The 17,291-nt window shown below is 57.1% G+C and overlaps 8 protein-coding genes across 8 annotated transcripts; 6 read left to right on the forward strand and 2 right to left on the reverse strand.

Moving 5' to 3' along the window:
- Positions 1-330: 330 nt before the first annotated feature.
- Positions 331-1,566, reverse strand: PG986_012439 (uncharacterized protein; the record flags this gene model as incomplete). The annotated part of the gene is given in 4 exon segments (XM_066848661.1): positions 331-518; positions 586-1,049; positions 1,069-1,199; positions 1,225-1,566. 4 exon segments carry the CDS (start codon positions 1,564-1,566, stop codon positions 331-333), a joined length of 1,125 nt encoding a protein of 374 aa, XP_066695357.1.
- An 862-nt stretch (positions 1,567-2,428) lies between these two features.
- PG986_012440 (uncharacterized protein) lies at positions 2,429-4,127 on the forward strand (the record flags this gene model as incomplete). The annotated part of the gene is made up of 3 exons (XM_066848662.1): positions 2,429-2,480; positions 2,581-2,927; positions 2,991-4,127. 3 exons carry the CDS (start codon positions 2,429-2,431, stop codon positions 4,125-4,127), a joined length of 1,536 nt encoding a protein of 511 aa, XP_066695358.1.
- Positions 4,128-4,351: 224 nt separating this feature from the next.
- Positions 4,352-6,444, reverse strand: PG986_012441 (HET-domain-containing protein; the record flags this gene model as incomplete). The annotated part of the gene is made up of 5 exons (XM_066848663.1): positions 4,352-4,783; positions 4,868-5,369; positions 5,395-5,516; positions 5,545-6,211; positions 6,272-6,444. 5 exons carry the CDS (start codon positions 6,442-6,444, stop codon positions 4,352-4,354), a joined length of 1,896 nt encoding a protein of 631 aa, XP_066695359.1.
- Positions 6,445-7,274: 830 nt separating this feature from the next.
- Positions 7,275-9,628, forward strand: PG986_012442 (uncharacterized protein; the record flags this gene model as incomplete). Its single annotated transcript, XM_066848664.1, has 3 exons — positions 7,275-8,517; positions 8,577-9,415; positions 9,536-9,628. The coding sequence occupies 3 exons, from the start codon at positions 7,275-7,277 to the stop codon at positions 9,626-9,628; spliced, it is 2,175 nt and encodes a 724-aa protein (XP_066695360.1).
- A 1,779-nt stretch (positions 9,629-11,407) lies between these two features.
- Positions 11,408-12,187, forward strand: PG986_012443 (uncharacterized protein; the record flags this gene model as incomplete). Its single annotated transcript, XM_066848665.1, has 1 exon — positions 11,408-12,187. The coding sequence occupies one exon, from the start codon at positions 11,408-11,410 to the stop codon at positions 12,185-12,187; it is 780 nt and encodes a 259-aa protein (XP_066695361.1).
- Positions 12,188-12,923: 736 nt separating this feature from the next.
- Positions 12,924-14,032, forward strand: PG986_012444 (polysaccharide lyase family 1 protein; the record flags this gene model as incomplete). Its single annotated transcript, XM_066848666.1, has 2 exons — positions 12,924-13,813; positions 13,837-14,032. The coding sequence occupies 2 exons, from the start codon at positions 12,924-12,926 to the stop codon at positions 14,030-14,032; spliced, it is 1,086 nt and encodes a 361-aa protein (XP_066695362.1).
- Positions 14,033-14,653: 621 nt separating this feature from the next.
- Positions 14,654-15,350, forward strand: PG986_012445 (uncharacterized protein; the record flags this gene model as incomplete). Its single annotated transcript, XM_066848667.1, has 2 exons — positions 14,654-14,926; positions 15,027-15,350. The coding sequence occupies 2 exons, from the start codon at positions 14,654-14,656 to the stop codon at positions 15,348-15,350; spliced, it is 597 nt and encodes a 198-aa protein (XP_066695363.1).
- Positions 15,351-15,911: 561 nt separating this feature from the next.
- Positions 15,912-17,005, forward strand: PG986_012446 (uncharacterized protein; the record flags this gene model as incomplete). The annotated part of the gene is made up of 4 exons (XM_066848668.1): positions 15,912-15,989; positions 16,063-16,411; positions 16,464-16,668; positions 16,840-17,005. The coding sequence occupies 4 exons, from the start codon at positions 15,912-15,914 to the stop codon at positions 17,003-17,005; spliced, it is 798 nt and encodes a 265-aa protein (XP_066695364.1).
- Between the last annotated feature and the right edge of the window lie 286 nt (positions 17,006-17,291).

Below are 17,291 nucleotides of genomic sequence, written 5' to 3' on the forward strand. Positions count from 1 at the left end.
ACAGTGATGATATTCATCCTCGTGAGAGTTGGTGTGTGTCAGCAGCTTCATCAGCTTCGAGGCCTTCCGATTAGACTATACCACACCTCGATACATGAGGCATTCTGCGGGTAAGCGACGCTCTGCACTTCACTTCCCTAAATCCAGGCCATACCCTTTTTTTATTGTGGTTCAATGCACTATGCAATCATGAGTCTGTTCGTTTTCTATGATCAAGACCCTTTGAATGAAGCCATCCACACACTCAACAATGCTTACAGTCTACGTTAATACCAGTCTTTGATCAGCTTAGCACCGTATCCCTTCCCTATCTCGAACCCCATCTATTTACTATCTTGTCAAGACCTTGCTGATCAAGGTGCTATAGTCTTGTACCGCAGCCTCCAAGTCCGAGACATCGAGATGCTCTTGGTCAGAATGGGCAACGTGGATACTGCCCGGACCGTATAGATATCTTTTGTGGTTTCCTTTCAGGTTGGGAATGTCGGTCCCGTAATTGAGAATAACAGTTTCAAAACCTTGTAGGGAATTTAGTTAGTGAAGAAAGGGAAATCAACCGTTGACGTCACGCCATATGTCACCCACCTTCGACGTCATAGTCAATAGGCACCGGACCCTGAGAATAGGGGAACTCGGTCTGGACCCCCGGCGAGGCCTCGTGGACCGCCCTCTCAATAATAGCAATCGTATCGTTCACCCTGTCCGTCGCGAGCCGCACCAAGGCCGAGGCCGAGGCCTGCGCCGGGATGACGTTGTCCGCCACGCCGCCCTGGATGACGCCGACATTGAGCGTGGTATTGCCGAACTCCTCGCTCCGGGGCAGCTCGGCCAACTGCAGGCTGGCCAGGCCCCGGACCAGGGTGTCGATGGCGTTGGCGCCCGGCTCCGGGTACCCCGAGTGGCCGGCCTTCCCCGCAGCCGCGAGCGAGACGCTCAGGATGCCCTTGTGGCCGCGCGCCAGCTTGCCCTCGGTCGGTTCGCCGAAGATGACGGCCCTCCCATCCCCCGAGACCGAGGTCGTTAGCCGCCTCCATGCCGCCGCTGCCGTCCTCCTCGCCGACCACGAACAGGAGCGCGACGTCCCCTCCTTCCTCGGCGATCCCGTGTCCCCGGCGCAGCGACTCGACGGCGGCGATCTGTGCCGCCACGCTGCCCTTGGCGTCGACGGTGCCGCGGCCCCAGAGCTCGGTGCCCCGGCGCTCGTAGGGGGAGGAAGGGCGGCACGGTGTCGATGTGTGACGTCACCAAGACCTGGGTCCGGTTGGAGCCGCCCAGGTACGCGAAGATGTTGTGCCGGTCGCCATCGCCGCCTTCGACCGGCTGTGCGTAGACGGTGTATCCGCGCTGCGCCAGGTAGTCCTGCAAGAAGCGGCCGACTGCCCCTTCGGAGTCCGAGACCGACGGGATCTCGACGAGGGACTTGTGGAGCTCGAGGAGCTCCGGGAACTGCTGCGGGGTCGCTTTTTCGTAGCAGCTACGGGTGATCGTGGAGTGACGTGCACACCTAGCTATTGCCAAGGAGAAGCTAGCAGAGAGCAGCGAAAGTATCAAGCCCAACGGTTTCATTATGACATTGGGCCTTTGCTTGCGATTTTCTTGAATGGTCTGAATTGCTAGACGGCATCTAGGTTGGACCTAGGCCAGAATGACATAGTAAAGTGTGATTAAGAACCGGTTTCGATGGAATATGAGGGGTCGCCATTCGTATGTATGTCGTTTCTTCTTTTCAGCTTCCGTGGCCCAGTCACTTATGGCCACATCCTCGGCGTGAGTAGTACAGTGATGCGCAATGATGCCATAAGTGCCGCAGCCATGTAACCCCTTTCTTGCGTTATCGCGTGTCAGTGGCATCGGGGCCGATCCGACTACTCCCCCTCCCCCTTCTTTTCAACTGTCTTGACGCGAGTGCTTAATTTTTTTATTTCTTTTTCTTTTTAATTTTTAATTTTTTGGAAATTTCAACCTGTCCTGCGGTTGTCCCCAAATGCTGTCGGTTTGTTCCGCTGTCGTGTCAAGTAGATCGAGTGTGGTTCGGTGGCTAGTGAAAGCTGCGCCACTAGTGGCCCATCTCACCTCCGGGAACACGATATGGAGTCAGGGGCACCATGACGCACATGCTATTGGCTCGAAATAACTCCCCGTCAGGACGACCCGGTTGGGCACCGACATATGACGCCAAGCGCGACAACAGCACACCGCCCATGGACCCATTCGCCTTTTCCCCATTGTATTCAGTCCACGACACTCCAGAATATAAAGGTGTCTTTATCTTGGCACTATACCTATCTAGATTCTGTTATTTATCACTACCGTACTTTACCTACCTGCTTCTGAAGACAACCCCTCAAAAAAGAACTAACGCCGAACCGACGGCTTTCAACCTGCGCTAACAAACACAACCCCGAACGACTAAACCCGGCATCGCACCATGGCCGGTCTCACAGAAATGTTGAACGCGTCCGGAGGCCGGGAGTCCGCCGGTAGGTATCACGGGTCACGCCGTCCTCAATTTCTATGGTCATCCTTTTGTCTCAATCGCATATCAACGTCACTTCCATCCACTGACAATCGACCATGCAGGCTTCCTCAACACCATCATAGAACAGCTATGGCCCAACATCAACGTCGCCGGCAGCCGGATGATCAAGGAAATAGTGGAGCCCATGTTTGCTACCATGCTTCCGGGTCCTCTGGCTGGCCTGCGGTTCGTCAAGATCGACCTTGGCAACGTGCCCCTCTCCATTGACGCCGTAGAGGTGCACAAGACGGAGCAGGGCGGCATCAAACTGGATATGGACGTCGTGTGGGACGGCAAGAGCGACGTGGAGCTTGACGCACACATGGTTCCGAAACTTGGCATAGAACGTGTGCAGCTCAAGGGCCGGATGTCGATTCTGCTGGCCCCTCTCACAAACATCATCCCGCTGGTACGTCTTGACGACCTACCACAAGACCGGACTTGACTGAGAAGCTGCTGACAGCCATTCTAGATCGGCGCTGCCCAAGTCGCCTTCATCAACCCGCCGTCGCTGAAGCTCGACTTCACCGATGCGGCCGAAGTCGCCGACTGGGTCCTGATCGACAAGGTGATCCGCAAGTGCATCATGGACATCATCTGCTCCATGGCCGTGCTGCCGAACCGGTACCTCGTCAAGCTCGACGCCAACAACGACTACTTCCAGACCTACCTGCCGCCCGTGGGCGCCCTGCGCCTCACCGTGGACCGGGCCGTCGGCCTGCGGGGCCCGCAGGTGACGGGCGCGAAGCGGCTCCTCGAGAAGATGCACATCAAGGACACGCCCGACTACTTCTGCAAGGTCACGCTCGGCTCCGAGGACGAGTGGCGCACCTCGGTTAAGAAGGACAGCGATAGCGACCCGTCGTGGAACGAGACGCACGACTTCCTGGTCGCCGACGACGAGCAGGACATTACGGTGGACGTGCAGGACGAGGACCTCGTGGGTGACGATGATATCGGCATCGCCTCCACCAGCGTCCGCCACATCCTGCTCGCGGGCGGGGAGCAGGAGCTGCCCCTGACGACGCACCAGGGCGAGCCGACCGAGGCCCGCGTCGTCATGCGCGCGCAGTTCTTCGACTTCGCCGAGGACGCGGCGATCCTGTCGGGCAGCCGCGCGGAGCAGGACCAAGGCGAGGCGGGCCAGAAGGAGAGCAGCCGCATCGCCGGCCTCGCCACGGTCCTCATCGGCAACGTGCGGGGGCTGCAGCCCGACTACCAGCCCGGCGGCGACGACGGTGACGAGAAGAAGAAGCCGCTGCCGTACAGTGTGCGCGTGGCCTGGGGCGAGCGCGACTTCCTGACCGCGGGCCAGAACTGCACGACCGTCGACGACGCCGGCAACGTCAGCTACAACAACCACCCGGCCTTCGACCAGGCGTTCCGGTTCCCGCTCACGGGCGCCGCGCTCGCGGCCGAGGGCGGCGCCCCGGCGTTCCGCATGGTGCTGCTCAATGGGAAGCGCGAGTGCGGGGCTGTCGAGGTGCCGTTTGAGGACGTGCTGGGGGCGCCGGGCATGCGCAAGGAGGAGAGCTTCGATCTCGGGGCTGGAGTGTCGGTGCGGGCACGTATTGAGTTGCGGGCGTTGCGCCCGGCGCAGTTGGATTGAGTTTGTGTAGGAAACCCTGAAAAGGAGATACTGGTGAGAGGGTTGTGTACCGGACTGCCCCGCCTCCTCAATTTAAAGGGGCGTAAACTATGTACTCGAAGTTTATAACAAAATGGGCTTGCGGAATTTGTACATTTGCTTCCGTGAACAGTCCTATCCCGTCCGCTGTTGGTCCTCTAGATATTTGCTTCTACCCCCGGCCTGGAGACCTTATGCAAGTGTAATCACCCTTGATTCTTGACGTGCCTCATTCCAAGCGTCCGCATGCATCTGCCCAATGGCCACCCGCTCCGCCACCCCATTTCCCCACCGGACCAGCATGATATAAGCGCCCAGTCCTTATTGTAGTTGTAGCAATCCATGTCGAAAACGTCTTCATAATACTCTCGGGCGGACGCGTACTCCGGGGGAAACCGGCCCCGGAAGGCTTCAATGGCTGCCTGCGCGACCTCGTCCTGGATGCTGCGCGAGAGCAGGACCAGCTCATGACGGGCATGACGATCCCCGCATTGTGCGCGCCAGCTGTCCGGGCTCAGGCCGGAGAGCTTGCCGCAATGTTTGCCGGAACCGTCGCAGATCCACACGGAGTTGGACGCGATGTTGCGGAAATAGTGCGACAACCCGCCGTCTGCCTTCTCACTATCCCACAAGGCGCACTGGTTTAGTCATGGTTCCGAGATGTCGTATGCTTTGGCGTTGATTGTTTGGGCTTCGAAAATCAGTGTAGGCACGCCTGTTACCGGCTTCTCTTCCTCCGCGTATCTGGGCATATCGGCATTGGAGTCGCATGTCAATCCTCTTTTGATCTGACATAGAACACCAGAGTCCCCAATCCAAAACCCCGCGACATCGGTCTTAACAGTAACTCTTTGGCCAGCGTAGATGCTGAATCGCCATGGCGCCCAGTGAATATTGCCGGTCCACGCCGTCCAACACCAAGTCGGCGATGTGCAAGCCGCGAGCTGTACGTTGTTGTCGGACGGAGATCGCCTCGGCCGCAAAGCGGCCATGGTCCGCGGCCTCCAGAGCAAGGACAGGTCAAACAGGGCCTCTGGCAGGGCGCTGGCGAATGTCCAGCCGAACGCGACTCCCAGAGCCGAGAGAACGCCAGCAAAGGCAGACAGAGCATCGGCGGGGATCGTCAGGCATCTCGGGGAAGACGACCGACCCAGCACCTCGATCTTCCATGTGTTCATCCGCGCAGTCTTCCGAGTGGTATGTGGTGCGGCATTGCCAGAACACCTGCTGTTCCGCAAAGAACAGGTACCGTCGGGAGAAGATGCCTTCTTGGAAGGTCCATGCCCGGGAAGTCCACACGGAGCGCTGCTCGACGGAAATCAGGGGAGGTAACCGGGGCACCAAATATAGTCCGGCGATTTCGATGGGTGACTGAACGAGGGTGCGGGGGGTGGGTAACCCCCGGAAGCTCCGAGCCGCCAGGAGCTCGGTCATTACACAGCGTGACGAGCGTCACGAAGGCGCTCCCGTAGATTTGGTCCATGCGCGGAATGTACACAGCCTTCGAGAGGTCGTCGTCCTGTACGATGCAAAGCGCATCGACCCATAGAAACGTCTCGCCCAACGCTTGGGTCAGGTCGATGGCGTCTTTGATAGCGCGCGGTAGCTCGTCCCGGATCTCACGCAGGGCCCCGTCCTGTTTGAGATGCTGTATGTTCGCCTTGGTGGAGGTGAGGCTTTTGTTGGAAGTGCTGCCCCAGACGTAGTTGAGGGCCAGATAGCGAGTGGTCCAGTCACACTCTGCGATTTTCATCCTTTTGACATCGATCAGCAAAATCCCCGGGCCTGGAACCTTCCCTGTGTATGGTCTTGGGCTGTTGTTGCATTTCGTTCCGTGGGAGGTGCAACGCTCCATCCAGCTCCGGATGAGAGATATATCAACCTTTCCATCAAGGACACCACCGCGACCTATCGCCCCTTTCTCTTCATCCGTAGTGTGTTCAACTGAATATCGCTGTAAGGGAAGAATCTGGCACTGGGTCGTATCGTAGCCCCAGCTGGAGTCCCGGAGTGTCTCGGATGTAGAATTAAACCAAATGTCGAGCACCGCCTGGTTCGTCCTTCCACTATACCTGCCCAGATAACAGACTCCAACTGGGTAGACGCCCGGCTTCCAGTGGCCTCACGAGTGGCCGTTGAGGGCTTGGATCACGAGTCGGCAAAGAACGCAGCGATCTTTCTTCTTGTTGATGTCCTGGAAGGGACCCAGTTCCACGGTGCCGGGATATTCGGCCTGGGAAAAGTAATCCTCGAGCTTGATGTGTCGACATATGTCGCACAGCTCCGGACTTGGTTTCATGTTGACGATCTGGTTTGAAGTGAACTGCGTCCGCAGCGTGGCTGCCTAACGTCAGCCTAACTCCACTTCGAAACAATATAGAATCTTTCCTATACTATTTCACGTGGTCCCTTTAGGCCCTGCTTCCAAGCTTACCGTTATAATAACAACAGTTGAGCCCAATTCCGGGACCGGCAGAGCGCGATTTTCCTCCATACACCGGGCCTCCTCCTCCCTGGTATAGGTGGGGGTATCGAACCCGTACCGGGGCTCTGGGAGTCTGTCGCACAGAAACCAGTAGGTCTTGTCGTGCGGGCCCATAACCACAAGCTGCGACTGGTTGTCGCCGGTGACGGTGTGGTTCTCGCCCTTCGTCCAGCCGCCTTCTACGCCTTGGTCTGGCGAGGCATTGGTGCCTTGAATCCCAACAAGGTTGACAGATCTTTCTTGTGTAACGGGAAGCCGCCAAGGGAGCGAGCGGTTCCATCGCCGTTGCTCAGTTGTATTGCCGTTCGTTATTTTTCTCAATTTGGCAATCCCAGCGCTAGGCTTCAGTGGCCTGTGCGACACTGCTGCCTGTTTTCATGCTACGCCAGTCCAACCAACAAGCATCAGCAGAAGCAGCCAACACGCGCAAATTATGATACATATAAATCGAAAGGGAAACGACAAACTCTAGTCGCAGAAACTGCAATATATCAAATACGTTCTTCTCCAATCTCACCAAGTTCGCCGAGGGCTGAAATCCTGTTTACTGCTTAAACAAGTTGAACCCAGGCGATTGAATTGGCTTACCGTCGCCATCTCCAAAAGCCGCACCGGCAATTGCATTGAATTGACTTCTTGCCACCATGGCTGTTCTGCGACTCACCAACGTGACCAACAACGAAACAGTGCACCAGCGCTGCTTATTGGTCACCGGCACCTGTGATGACGCCAACACGTCAAAGGAAGACTTTGTCGCGGTGACCATCCGAGATGCCTTCTCCAAGCCGTCGGATCCCCAGAACTGGCCAGTGGCGGCCGGGTCCAACGCCTTCCGGTGTTTGCTGATGCTGCAACCCGGGCCCAATGCCGCAGATTTCCTGCTGTTCCATCAGGGGCGGGTGTGCGCCACTGCGAGTCTCACGCTCAACTACCGGCCCTTGCTCCAGCTGCCGCCCCTCAACTTGGCCATCATGGTTGCTAAGGATTCGCCCCTGGTGATCGACTGCCCACCGGCCAAACGGGGCGCCTTTACAAGCGCGCACAGCACCCTGGATGCCGCCATCTCAAAGCTGCGCATGACGGCTTATATGTGGCAGGCTCTGCTGGCTGAAGAGTTCTACTCAATGGACCTTGGCCGTCGCACTTTCCGACTCGAAGAGCAGTGGGAGACAGACACTACCACCCTTTCGCACCTTCAATGCGACTCCGGAGAGACCACTGCCGGCTCAGTGGCCAAGGTTCATGTTGTTCGGAGTGACAGGACCGTAGCGGAGCTAAGGGATCCCGGAGTCGCACAGCAAAACCACCATGGCCACAACCGCAGCTCCCTGTACCAGTACTTTGAACAGGCCCTCCGCTCTCATGGGACTCCTTTCACCAGCTGCACCCACCCGGTCGTTGCTGGGCTGGTCCTGGACTCGCACTTCTCGGTGAGCCAAAGCCTGATATTGGCGCACGCAGCGATGGGCCAGAGCAATCCGACAGGTCTGTCGCTGGGCATATTCGGCAGTCATCTCACGTGCTCGTGGCCGCGCTTTCTGGAAGAGATCCCCGCCTGCTTGACGGATATGAATCCGACCGGAGACGCTTTTGCCAATGATCACGGGCAATGCCCGACGATGCAGGCAGCTTGCTGTTATGGTCAAGGTAGCTTTCTGACCCAGGTCGCACATGCCTTCGGTGCTTCCCAAGACACAGATTTTGCTACTGCGAGCAAAGCCAAGATATGGCGACACAGGTTTATCGAAACCTCTGTTGGTTCGTCGAGTCGAGACTTGGCAGGGCTCAGCTTGCGAGACGCACTGAGGCTTCGCATGATGGACCACTTCCGGGTCCCATTTGATGAACGAACAACAAAATCGGAAAGGAGAGTCCTGTTACTGTCCGGTGTGTTTTGGACAGCGAAGACAACATCTCTCTAGAAGCCAAATGCTTGGCCGGCCTAGCGATGGTGCGGTTCAAAGATAGCAAGGGTCAAACCGCCAAGGAGTTGAATTACTCCAATCTGGATGCTGGCGCAGACACAACTGGTGTTTCCAGGCCTCCAACAGTATTCCACATTGACCAGGAAGAGCTCGAGAAAACCTACGACCGCCGCAAGAAGTGGGGACTAGAAGTTCTTGGTATGAATGGCAACGTCCAAACCATCAGCAATATCTGGCCGCTGCTGGCCGACCAGCCGTTCGTGAAAGTACCTGGCACGTCCCTCGTCTTTTCCAAGCGGTCGGTGAAGTCGAGGGAGGTAGACCTGGAGGGGGACCGGCTCTGCAGGTGGGCCACCCTGCTGAAGCGAAGATATGGCGACGGGAACACCACCCGGCTGGCCTATGCGAACCGCATCGACCTGCGGATCGGCGCCATCATGGACGGCGCGGTGGTCTACTTCAGCGACGGGACCAAGTGCAACTGCGGCCAGGCCAACCAAACGAGCTACGGCGGGCACCAAGCCGAGGACCGGGCGCTCTCGGAGGACGAGTCGCTCGACATCCGCAAGGTCTCGGTCGGGAGCTGCCGGTCCGGCTGGGGCGGCGCCCTGGACGGCTGCCGGATGACGCTCGCGTCGGGCGCGGCGTGGGGCGCCGTCAACGCAGGCCCGACCCAGGTGCAACATCTCGAGGCCCACCCGGACGAGCGCATTATTGGCTTCTACGGTCAAAGCCAGGTGGGCAGCGGCTTCACCGTCGAGTTCGGCATCATCACAGCGCCCAAGAGCGTGGTGGACGGCGAGGACGGGCTCCCGCGGCAGATCTACGACATGCCCGAGTTGCAGAACCTGAATGATGAGGTGAGTACATGTTGCGATTTATTTGCGAGTGCAGCTGGAGGATGGCGACGATATGGTGCATTGGAAAAAAACAGAATGAGGGAGATGAGGGAAGCTGGCTGACGCATCTTTGGCAACTAGGGGTCTGACAACGAAGACGACGAGGATGAAGAAGATGAAGACGATGACGAAGACCACGATGACGATGAGGAGGATGACGATATGGACGATTGAGGAAACGGGCTGTTTGCTCCCCGTCTCCGACCGACGTGACATCGTGGACCTCAAGACTGCGACGTATGAGACATGATATGCCCTTGAAGGCGACAGCGCTGCCCCCCACCATGACATCCGTCCTGTACACATTTGGGAATGTTTGGTGTCGAGGTATAATGTTTATCCTACTAGGCATAATGCTTATACGAATGGATTTGATGCTTATCCTACTGGATGTGATGCCTGATCAGGCAAATCGAGTTATTAAATACGAAGGCAGTACCTACTTATTGAAAACTTTCATGGAATACGTTTATGGGATACTCTCAACGCGAACCTCCGGCCCATCCACGGCTGTTTTTTCTTGTTATGTGGTAATAGTTACCAGACTTCCTAGTATATCGTACCCCTGATCATACTACCTAAACCACAGTTTCGGTAGCTGTTACGCTCTTAAAGAAGGAAGGCCGTAGAGTGGTTTAGGGAATGTTCTCCTGTCACGGGTTCAAAAGCAACCCCAAAGTAGAATGCCACAGAAGACATCCGGACAGCTGTCCCATGCATCCAGGTCACTTCTGCCTTGTGAAACTCTTAGCCACATACCAATGAGCATTTACGTTTGCCAATCGATGGGTTAAACCTTGATACGAGCCAGTAAACTACCGAGAGAGCGCGGGAATGTTTTGGTGTGGCTCAAAGGTGCTGCGCATTTAACGCTGTCATCGTTCTCTTTCATGGATAGGTAATCTTTTTACTGCAATGCATCTAATATATACACACAAAACATATTACTTACCAACTCCATGAGAATGGCCTACCACCAGGACCGGGATATTACACAAGATGGACGACAATCTGCTTAAGACGAAGGAGTTTATAGATGAGCAATTCGCCGATCTCAAGCAGGTCCTGAAGGACGAGTTGGGCCGACATTGATGGAACCTGTTCTCGTCACCAGCAACGATAATTCGCCTCGCTGCATTATAGGATTCAGTCCGGGCGCGGATCTTGACGAAGACGCCGGGCAGTTGCCATCCATCCATCCGGTACTGCAGGATTCCCCGGATTCTCCGCAGTGCAACCCACCCAGCGGAAGAGGCAAAAGAATTAGGCTAATCTGCCCGCGTCGATCATCTGCCGGTTGCTATTGTTGGTGCCACCGGAGACTTACAAACCAAGGTGGTGGATTGGGGTTTTATTAGGGGATGGCCGCTTGTTGGTTTCAAAACGCCAAGCGTGCCCGTCTTTATGGCTAAACTGGGGGGTGGTGTTCGATATAGATTCGATGGACCACAAGTCTTTAGGCGCCTAATGGGACGCACTAGGAGAAATTCTCGCGCACCAATAACGGTGTATCCTGTGCTCCAGCTGAACCACACATTGAGGCATAATGGTAGCCCTACGTGTACAAGCATGACGATGGGCCGGGGACGTTTCTTGGCTTCTTGGCGGCTTGCCCTGTTCGGGCGATTTTGGCAGTGGATTCCAGCTCTGGTTTACCCGTTATAGCGAGCTGTCACAACTACCGACGTGGGCCAGGATTGAACCGGCATCTGGCAGATCATTGCTCGAAGGCGTACCCCATGCAGCATGGCTCGTGGACACCAGGACCTGGGCGGGCAGACTCTCGGCGCGACACCGCTATATAAAGCCTCAGAGATCTGCAACTTCTGTTCCTGGTCCATGGGCTCTCTGCACCACGCTGATCTGCCAGCTCTTCCTTCTTTTTATCATTCGTTCTAGCTCCCTCTCTCCTTGTCCACGCCAGAGACAGGCAAACGACCGATCGCCGTCATCATGTACGGACGAAGCAACATCCTGCTGGCCGTGGCCTGCCTCGTGCTCGCCTCGCTGCACACCGTCTACGCCGCCAGCTCGGCGGGGTGCGGCAAGAGCCCGACGCTCAAGAGCCAGCGCTACAGCATGACGGTCAACGGCAAGCAGCGCCAGTACTTCATGAAGATCCCCAACAACTACGACAACAGCCACCCGTACCGCCTCGTCTTCACCTGGCACCAGCTCGGCGGCTCGGCCCAGAAGATCGTCAACGGCGAGAACCCGCAGCAGGGCGGGGCCCTCCCTTACTACGGGCTGGAGGCCATCTCCAACAACAGCGCCATCTTCGTCGTGCCCGACGGCCTCAACGCGGGCTGGGGCAACCAGGGCGGCGAGGACGTCACCTTCTTCGACCAGCTCGTCAAGACGGTCGAGGCGGACCTGTGCGTCGACACCAACCTGCGCTTCTCGACCGGCTTCAGCTACGGCGGCGCCATGTCCTACGCCCTGGCCTGCGCGCGCCTCCATGATCCGCGCCGTCGCCGTCATCTCGGGCGCGCCGCTGAGCGGGTGCCAGGGCGGCAAAGACCCGGTCGCGTACTACGGCCAGCACGGCACGTCGGACTCGGTGCTCAACGTGCAGATGGGCCGGCAGCTGCGGGACCAGTTCGTGGCCAACAACGGGTGCCAGCGGCTGGGTTCGGAGCCCCAGCCCAACGGCGGCAACTCGGTCCTGACCAAGTACACCGGCTGCAAGGAGGGCTACCCCGTCACCTGGGTCATTCACAATGGGGACCATAACCCGAGCCAGGTCAACCAGGGGCAGAGCACGCCGTTTGCGCCGAAGAATAGCTGGGACTTTTTACGCAGTTCACTTAAGGGGATGGGAAGGTATCTATTCGATTGGACTTGCGCGGAAAACATTGGTGATGGTGGATGGAACTTACTCCCAATACAAACTTGTACATTTATGAGTGAGCTTGGCTACTTGTACATATCATGCCAAAGCTGCGGCCGTCTAGTCTTTTGATAGGATTTGACAGCTTGGCAGGTCCAACATTTGAATACATCGGAATTCCTTTGCAGAAAGGCTCGTCTGAAATCCAATAGGCAAACAAGGAGCTTCCAAATCAAGAGCGGAGGTTGCATTGCACGGCCGAATTCGTGATGATCGCCCGTGCCCCCGCCCAGGTGCCGAGTGGGTAATTTAAGGGGGACCAAGATGGGACGACCAGATTTGCCGATCATGCCATGGAGACACATCCGTCGCAGCCCGCCCGGACCAGGTTACGCTGTGCGATACAAGTAATTCTTCCTCCAATGAAAACCGCGGGAGCTCAGGGGCTTCGCGTAATGCATAGCCGCACGATTCCTACGTTGATCGACTACGGCAATAGAGTTACGTATGGACCATGCACCGCTAAGATGGGATTGCTGCGTTGCATATAAAGAGCAGCGGCTGCGGGTAGTGCGCATCCTTTCTTGGCCTACTCATCGCCAAGGAACGAGCGATTGTCACTCGACTACCTACGAAACGATGATCCGCCCAATCAGCCTCCTCGCCACGCTCCTGGCGACAGCCATCAGCTCCTCCGGCGTCGATGCACAAGCCTTCCCCGGCGCCGTCGGTTTCGGCGCCGTAGCCACGGGCGGCGCCGGCGGCGAGACGTACACGGTCACGACGCTCGCGGACTCGGGCGCGGGCTCGTTCCGCGACGCCGTCAGCAAGCCGAACCGCGTCATCAACTTCAGCGTGGGCGGCTACATCGAGCTCGCCTCGGCCGTCTCGCTGTCGAGCGGCCTGACCATCAACGGGCAGACGGCGCCCGGCGGCGGCATCGGCGTCATGGGCGCCGAGGTCTCGGGCAGCGGGCGCAACAACCTGATCATCCGGAACCTGCGCATGCGCCAAGGGCTGCGCGACGCGGGCGGCAAGAAGAAGAGCGCCATCAACCTCGGCAAGGCCAAGAACGTGATCCTGGACCACTGCTCCCTCGCGTACGGGCAGTGGAACTCCATCGACGCCGTCAAGGTCGCCAACCTGACCGTGTCCAACTCCATCATCGCCCTGCCCATCGGCCAGCAGTTCGGCGCCCACGTCGAGGGCGGGCCGACCACGTTCCACCAGAACCTCTGGGTCAGCGCGCACAACCGGCAGCCGCTGGCCAAGGGCGACACGCAGTTCGTCAACAACGTCGTCTACGACTTCCAGTCGGCCTACACGGCCGGCAACTCGGGCGGCACCTTCCGGCACGACATCCTGAACAACTACTTCATCGCGGGCCCGTCCTCGACCGACCCCCGGAAGGGCGTCTTCTTCCAGATGAACGACAACCAGGCCGTCTTCGCCGCGGGCAACATGCTCGACGCCGACAAGGACGGCCGGCTCAGGGCGCGCAGCAGAACACCGTCGACAAGGCCCGCGCGGTGCCGCAGACCTGGGCGCCGAGCTCCAAGGGGCTGGCGTCCATGTCGGCGGCGGACGCGTACGCTTACGTCGTCGCGAATGCGGGGGCGATGCCTCGGGACGAGCTGGATGCGTTTGTGGTGGACTCGGTCAAGTCGCTCGGCACGCGCGGCAAGATTATCAAGGATCAGGCGGCGACAGGGCTGTCGAACGGAGGGTATGGCACGATCAAGGATTGATTTTAATTAGAGCATATTTATCTACCTAGGTGCATATAACATAATGAAGTGTACTTTCTGCAGACAAAGAGAGCAATACTCACTACTTCGTGTACATGTGATCACTGTTTCATAGGTAGTCATGTTTGTTCATGAGCTGTCACACTATCTCCTCCAGCATGCCGTTGGTGGTCCTTTGAGTCATTCTTACCTGCCTTTTCACTGCATGAGTAACTTCACACAGGCGTATAACAGTGAGAAAAATGGTCACGTTCATAAATGCCCAGTGTAGACTATAAAAAGCATTCTATGCTTCGCGTTCTTCAAATCGTATTCTCTTCTTTTTTTTAGAATTGAATGACCTCAGGCATGGACTATGACTCTCTGATCATCTGCGGAAATAAAATTCAATTCTATATTCATTGAATTGAGGCGGTAAGTCTTGTATTCAATGCTGGTTGCCCCCTACATAAGGACCTCCACAGCTCCTGCCGCCCTATCAGCCAGCACCTTCCCTATCTCACAACTTAACGTCACTCACTCTCATCAAGCTTAAGATACTCGCACCACTTACCAATCCAACTCAACATTTACTCTAAACACCCACATCTCGGCATATCGTTTCACAACATCACCGTCAAGATGAAGTCGTTCTTCACTGCTCTCGTCAGCATCCTGGCTTTCTCCTTCGTCAATGCCGATGCCAATGCTCCCACCAACATCACCCAGATCTTGAACACCCTCCCCGACGGTGGCTACATCATGGACATGGGTGTCAATGCGCATGGCCTGTTCGACGTTACCGATCTGGACGGCAACCCGGTTCCGGGATCGCCCTTCACCATCGACCTGAGCTCCGTGCCTCCTCCCGGACCCGCCAATGGAACCTCGGTCAAGACCAAGGATCAGTGGGGTGTAAGTACTCTGTTATTGTTATTTTCTCTACTTCCTCTAGCGCACGACTCGTGCATTGTGCCCGGGTCAGAAAACAGTCTCGCTAACGGTTCCTTGGCAGTGCACCGCTCCGGGCGAGTGGGTGGACTGGAACTCGTGGAAGGCCGCGGGCAGCAAGCTGGCCTTCTGGTGCGGCGCCGGCAACATGGTGCCCAAGAAGAAGGTGCTGACGTGGATCTACAACGGCAACATGGCCTACATCTGCAACTACGCGGGCCCCCAGAACTGCGACGGCAACGAGTACTGGAACTACATGCAGGCCATTGCCGACAAGTGCTCCTTCACCGGCTGCGGCTGGTTCCTCCAGGGCTCGGGCGACAAGAGCTACGGACGTGGACTCAAGGACGGGAAGAGCGACCCTTACTACATCTGCTACAACACCTAGCCTCGCTCGTCTCTGCAGCTTGGCGGTTTGGCTGACGACACCTGATGGTGACAACACTTGGCCTGCTAGGAGACTTTCGTCTCAAGGGGAAAGATGGCTAGAATGCCTTGGGGCTGGATAGCTTAGCTCGGTTCACAAGCTAGAAGATCTTAGGTTGAATGAAGACCTCATTTACATGCAAGCAGCTGCCTATCGAAGTGACGGATTTCGGAGTTGTGTCGTAGGATCTAGGGGATAATTGTGCCCAATCTGTTTCCTGCACTAACCCTTTTTGATGCAAATCATGGACCGATCCTTCATAAATGCATTGGGCTCGTGAATAAGTGCTTAAAGACCTCAGCCAAGTATCATGATCTGGTTGACTAGCGAGATGCAGCAACCGACAAACCAATAGGAGATCTGCACGTTTGCGTAACCCACTTCTGTCGACTTTTTATATCCCACCTCGGGCCCATACGTTCTGCCCCAGCACCGACCAATGTCGTCCCTATTTTTATTTTTTTCTGAACCACCACCCCCGCAGCGCGGTATCCCGTGGGCAGGTAATTGCGAGATATTACCATGTCTACCTATATTCGCAAGAAGCTGTTCCGGACCTCCGGGTCGGGCGGCAGCCTGTACACCCACACGAACCTGACCGTGTCCGGCTCGAAACGCCCCCCGCGAGGACGACGGCCACGAACACGGCGACAATGCCGACGACAACGAGCAGGTGGTGCTGCTGTCGTCGGCGGGGCAGCACTTCACCACGACCCCCATCTCCCGCTACCGCCACGGCCGCCTGCCCGGCCTCCCTAGCGCCCGGCCCCGCACCCGCTTCTCCCCCATAGGCTGCGAGTGCTGGGCCTTCCCGTCGGCGGGCGGCGTCGTGTACGGCTTCTTCACGGCCGTGCAGCTGAAGCAGATGGGCCTGTCCAACATGGAGGAGGCGGACCGGTCGTCGCCAGACGATGGCGGCGCTGACGAGGACCGCTTGGCCCTGGTGCTGCTGCGGCAGGGGCGCACTGGTGGCCCAGCTGGGCGTTCTACTGCCGGCACCGCGACAACATCCACCGCGTCCTGTACGGGTTCCATTTCCCGCCGAGCGTGCACACGGCGTACACGGCGCCCGAGGCGGCGTCCATGGGCCGGGGCAAGGGGCGGGGGGGGAGGTTTGGGTCCTCAAGGGGTCCGAGGACGTGGTGTTCTATGACGACCATGCGGACAGGGATCCGAGCAAGCAGCCTTGGCCTAGTATACCGGAGGGCTGGTACGCGCGGGTCAATCTCGCGACGACGCCGGGGGAGCGGTGCAAGGTGTTTAAGCAATTTGGTGCGACGTGAGTCTCCTATTACGTTTTCTTTTTTCTTTCTCTATTCCTCCTTGATGCCGGCATTTCGATTCCCGCACGAGCACAATAGATGACGAGGCCGCTAGGCCACCACGTCGACATCACCTCGGAAGAAACCCCATTGACTTCAGGACTACTTAACTGACCAGTCCGATCCAGGTATTACGAAAACTGGAAAGATTGCGAAGATATCCCAAAGACATTAGAGGAGGGGGTCCAGAAGGGGAAAGAGTACGAGACGCTGCTCAAGCGGATGCAAGACGCGAACTACGTCCGCCGTTGGGTGGATAATGGGAGCACCGACTGGCCAGCTAGGGCGGTTTAGTCTTTGGGTAAGTATCATTCTGGCGGGAGTTGCAATCACCTGTTCGTGTTCTGTGTACAGGCCTCGAAACATGATCGGCGTATCATTGTTGCGATGTAAACGTTTGTTGTGTAGTGTTTCTTTGGCAAAAGGAGTTTGGCAAACATTATGAATGGAGTATGAGTTTGAACAACCTACTTACGATGTCTGACAGCTGGATTAATCCGCACGGGTTGATCACATGTATTCAGGAACGACAAAAAGACCTGAGGCGGTCATAAGCTGAGTTCAGGAGAAGCATCTCCAT

This window comes from Apiospora aurea, assembly GCF_038362705.1.
Source record: "Apiospora aurea strain CBS 24483 chromosome Unknown utg000008l_segment0_segment0, whole genome shotgun sequence".
Lineage (NCBI taxonomy): Eukaryota > Fungi > Ascomycota > Sordariomycetes > Amphisphaeriales > Apiosporaceae > Apiospora > Apiospora aurea.